General features: G+C 41.4%; 1 protein-coding gene across 2 annotated transcripts in view; it reads left to right on the top strand.

Moving 5' to 3' along the window:
* The first annotated feature begins 1,212 nt into the window (after positions 1-1,212).
* Positions 1,213-4,506, top strand: part of NDC1 (NDC1 transmembrane nucleoporin) — a 52,257-nt gene continuing 48,963 nt past the window's right edge. The window contains exons 1-2 of one of the 2 annotated variants that reach the window (XM_006919219.2): positions 1,213-1,551; positions 3,040-3,160. In XM_006919219.2, coding sequence (XP_006919281.1) covers positions 1,495-1,551; positions 3,040-3,160 — 178 coding nt within the window. In that variant the 5' untranslated portion in view covers positions 1,213-1,494. The remainder of the gene's footprint in view (positions 1,552-3,039; positions 3,161-4,506) is intronic. The other variant, XM_025051932.1, reaches the window with a different exon arrangement.

Below are 4,506 nucleotides of genomic sequence, written 5' to 3'. Positions count from 1 at the left end.
CCATGAAGTGCAATCCTATAATATGCCTAGAAAGTAGAAAGCTGAACAGTATTAATGGCTATGATGTTATGTTATATGAAAGGTAGGTAATGGGACTCAATTTAGATAGGAGACAGAAAGAACAATGTACACTATTATTCCCCCTAACAGTTGAGGAAACCCATGCACTAAGAGGCTGAGTTACTTGCTCACACTAACTTTCTATTAAGCAGGGAGCTAGCATTCAAATCTACATTTGTCTGACTCCAAAGCCTTTACCTATTGATCCCCAGGCACTGAAGTATGCATATGAAAAACCTTAGATCCTGCCTCTTCCTCATATACTTGGAGATGAGGCACCAAGTAGTGTCACTTTTATAGATTTCATTTTACTGTCTCTGTGTCACAGGCAGAAAGTTAAATCAGACTTTATAAACAACCTAAGTTTATAATGGCTATGATGTTATATGAAATATTTTGTTTTATAAACAACCTAGGTTGTTTATAAAAAGGAGAAAAAGCCATCTCTGAAGCCTGGGTTACATATGCTTTTACTATGTGGATTTTCCCTCAAGGATCTCCCTCTATCATCATTGCGCTTTCCTTTGAAATCTGACTCCCAAGAAACAAGCAGCAGAGGACAGCCCTTCCCAACAGCCAACAAGAGGTTTAGCCTAGGTTCAAGGAGGGGACATCGAAAAAGGGAGGAGCCTTATTTTCAATTGCTGAACCACTCAAACTGATTTTGTTTAAAAAAAAAAAAAAAAGACTTAGGTTTATCCTGGGGAGTATGTGTTCTCCATGCCCTTTTAGGAAATACCCAGCAGAGCTGCAACTAGAAACCAGGTTTTATGAAACTAAATGCTCCTCTAGTGTAAGAGAATTTTTCCATTTCAGTAAAATTAGTACCTATGTGGAGAAGGCCACAATATCCTTTGATTTCACTTTCAGACGGTCAAAGTAAGATCCAGAGAAATGAGGGCAAATCATTTTGCCAGATCTTCCTAACTGTAGAATCCCGATCCTTCAACACTGTATAGACCATTTAGGTAGTACAGGCCTTATAACAGACTACGATTCCCAGCATGCCACAAGGTAAAACTTCGACACCCAGCATGCTGTACTTTGGAACTCCGAATCCCAGAATGCAACACTCCTTGCTTCCGGTGGGGGGCGGAGATGGGGCTCGAGACTACAGTTCCCGGCATGCAGCAGCGCCGTCCCCCGTTTCTGGTGCCGCGCTGGACCCTGCTTCGGAGAGACCTTTTCGATTCCAGGGGGCGTGTTCTGGAGCCCCGGGACACTTATGGGGGCGTATCTGCGGGGAAGTTCTGGCCCGTTGGACCTGTCCAGACGAAACTTCGAAGGGATGGGTTAGGGCCTGGGCCGGACCTCGCTCAGGCGGCGTTTGAGGCAGCCCCGAAGGGGTCCTCTTGGGGCCTTCCTCCCTTTGAACTGCGGTGGCGGGCGGGCTCACAGTCTCCTGCACCTCTCAGAGTAGGGGCCGCCATCACCATGGCCACGGCTGCGAATCGGCTCTGTGCCGACGGTTCGCGGGATATCTTGTGGCGCGTGAGTGTTGCGCTCGCGGCGGCGTGCGCCTGGCTGCTCCTGGGGTCGGGCTGGTCCGGCTGACCGCGCGTGCGCTCTGGTCTGGCTGGAGTGTAGCGTGGGAAGCGCGTGGGGAGGGGACCACCTAAGGGACTGATTACGGGGTTGCGTGGGGCGTCCTGAGTGGAAGCTGTTTACAAGGTGGGAGGGGCGTGTTAGGGAAAGCCGGTTACAGGGTGTATGGGTGCGGGACATCCTGAGTGCAAGCTTATTACAGGGTGGGAGAGGAGTCCTGAGTGGAAATTGGCCAGAGCGGGAGGGTTGGCCTGCATAGGAATTGGGGCAGAGAATGGGGGAAGAGTCTATGCAGGGATGGTGTACCTAGTAGGTGCAAAATAAATAACTTGATTACTTGGGATAAGAAGTGTGAAGGAATGTCCAGAATTGGAAGGAATATGAATACATGGCTTTAGCAGAGGCTGGAGTTGGGAATAGGTAAGCAGGAGAGGTATTCTTTGTTAAGTTAGGAATGTATGCACTGTGGGACCAGATGAGGAGGTACTTCCTCAATGAAGTTGAAGTTACAGTTTTGCATCCATTCTGTGGAAGACAAATAGGATTAGTATCACTTTTAGAATAGTGCTTCTACCCCAATAGCACAGCCGTCTACCCGATATCCCAAGCTGAAAACTTGTGTCTTTAAGTCTTACTTATTCTTTACCACCTACATTATCAATCACCGATTCCCTGTAGATTGTATTTCACAAACAAATGTGGCTGCAGTTTTGTTTTGTTTTGTTTTCCTTTTCTATTGCCACTGCCTGCCTTCAGACACTGACTGTAATCTTTGGCTGGGGCAATTGTGGTGGACTGCCTCCTGTCTCCTGTCTGGGTCTTGTCCCTCTGATCTATTTCATCAAGCCACCTTACAAACACAAGGGTGTTTTACTTTCCAAAATATAAATTCGAGTGTCACTTTCATGCTTAAAACCCCTCAGTATTCATTCTCTTATTCACTTATTCAGCAGTAAATCTTGTGCCTCTTACGTGGTGAGCATTGGTGATTCAGATGTGAATATGATGCATTGGTCACCCAATAAGGAGTGTATATCTAGTAATTGTAAACACAGTTACAATATACAGATGGCTCATAAAATGTATGCAGCTTTTAGATATTGATATATCTATCAATTAAACCTAGAGAGACAAGTGTAAGTTGCTGTAAAATACAGTCGTGAAACTAAGTAAGATGCCCTCCCTGCCTCCCCCACCGCTGTGATATTTAATGTGGCACCTGACTCTGGATTAATACAAACATTAATTCACTGATGTTACAAGATTCTGTAGTGGTATGTGAAGTTATTAAGAGTAACATTGAAGTTTATATCGCTGCCTGGACTGTGATCTGGGTATAAATATTAGTGATATATATCCTGTATGAAAAGATAGGATTTGCATAACTGAAATAGTTTAACTGACTTCATGATTGAGTGAATTTGTTTGTTATAGGTTTTGGGCTGGAGGATAGTTGCAAGTATTGTCTGGTCAGTGCTACTTCTACCCATCTGTACCACAGTATTTATAGTCTTCAGCAGCATTGATTTATTTCATCCTATACAGTGGCTGTCTGGTAAGTGATATTCAATTTGGAGAAAACAGATTTACAGGACCTACTTCTCAACATAAAAATTGCATTATGTTTCAAAAATTTTTTAAATTACTGCCTATATTGACATGGCCAAACATTCACTTTGAGGTAATCTTAAGGCATTCCCTTCTTAACATAAACCACTTTTTCATTATAAAATAATACTAGTAAATCTGTTAGACTATGTATTATCGCATGAACAAAAAAACGATTAGAAGATCATGTAAATTAAAACTCAATTTTTGTCTCTTCTTTTTGACAACTTTATGAGATTGTCTTCTTAAGGAAGAGTACTGTTCCTTTTATCTAGTTAAAAATTATGGATAGAAAATATGACATCTCTTTGAAAAAGCCCATCTAAAATTAAGAATATTTTATTTCTATATTGTAGCTAATAATAAAGCAAGCTGAGAGAGAAAAGAAGGAAAGAATTAAAGACTAAGGAACTTAGAGTTAAACACAAAGATTGATGAGGATCTGTCAGTTATTGCTATCTACTGTGTGCTAGGCACCATGCTAAGCACCTTAAGTATATTACCTCTTATTCCTACAACTACAACCCCGTGTAGTAGAGAGGTATTATCTCTACTTTATAAATGAGGAAACTGAGACTCAGGTTAAAGTCTTCAGAGACACACAGCTCAGTAACTGAACTAGGATTTGAATGTTGGTCTCTAACTTCGAAGCTTGTGTTTTTCCACTATGCCACACTAGAATTAAAAAAATAAAGAGAAATGTTGCCAGAATAGGTTTCGAAGTCTTTAAAGTCTTGCCTAAGCCTCAGAAGCACAAATATTCTTGAAATTCTTTTTATTTCCTCTCAACAACTATAACAGTAAATTTCTTTTGCTTTGGAAAGTGGGAAGTGTGTTAATTTAATTTTTCAGAAGAAAATGCCAAGCTTTGCTCTGTGGCCTTTGGAGAGATTGCTGCTAAAGAATTAAAGTCATGTTAAGTTTTTGTTGAGACATATCAATCATTTCTTGGATGAGTCCTACAGATCAGATGAAATTAAGCCACAAACCAGTGCAGGGATGGCAAGTGTTTCTGTATCCACTTTGCTGGAATCTGCATCACTCATTGATCTTTTGATCTTGGCTGTTTCTTCACAATCTCAGAGCATTAAATCTAGAGCCGTTACCAATTTTTCTGAATTGGCAATTTAGATAAAAACTTATGGCCATTTTATGTCTGTTTATTTGGCCAAGCATTCTTTAATCCTAATAATACTTTCTCTCCAGTCTCATAAATTGGATTTGATTCGTGCCATTTTCTACATCAAATGTTACTTGTCCTCTTCAACTTTTGCTTCACCTAGTGTTTTCGGA

The sequence above is a fragment of the Pteropus alecto genome, unplaced genomic scaffold, assembly GCF_000325575.1.
Source record: "Pteropus alecto unplaced genomic scaffold, ASM32557v1 scaffold25, whole genome shotgun sequence".
In the NCBI taxonomy this organism is placed as follows: Eukaryota; Metazoa; Chordata; class Mammalia; order Chiroptera; family Pteropodidae; genus Pteropus; species Pteropus alecto.
This window is presented reverse-complemented; position numbering and strand designations above follow the sequence as displayed.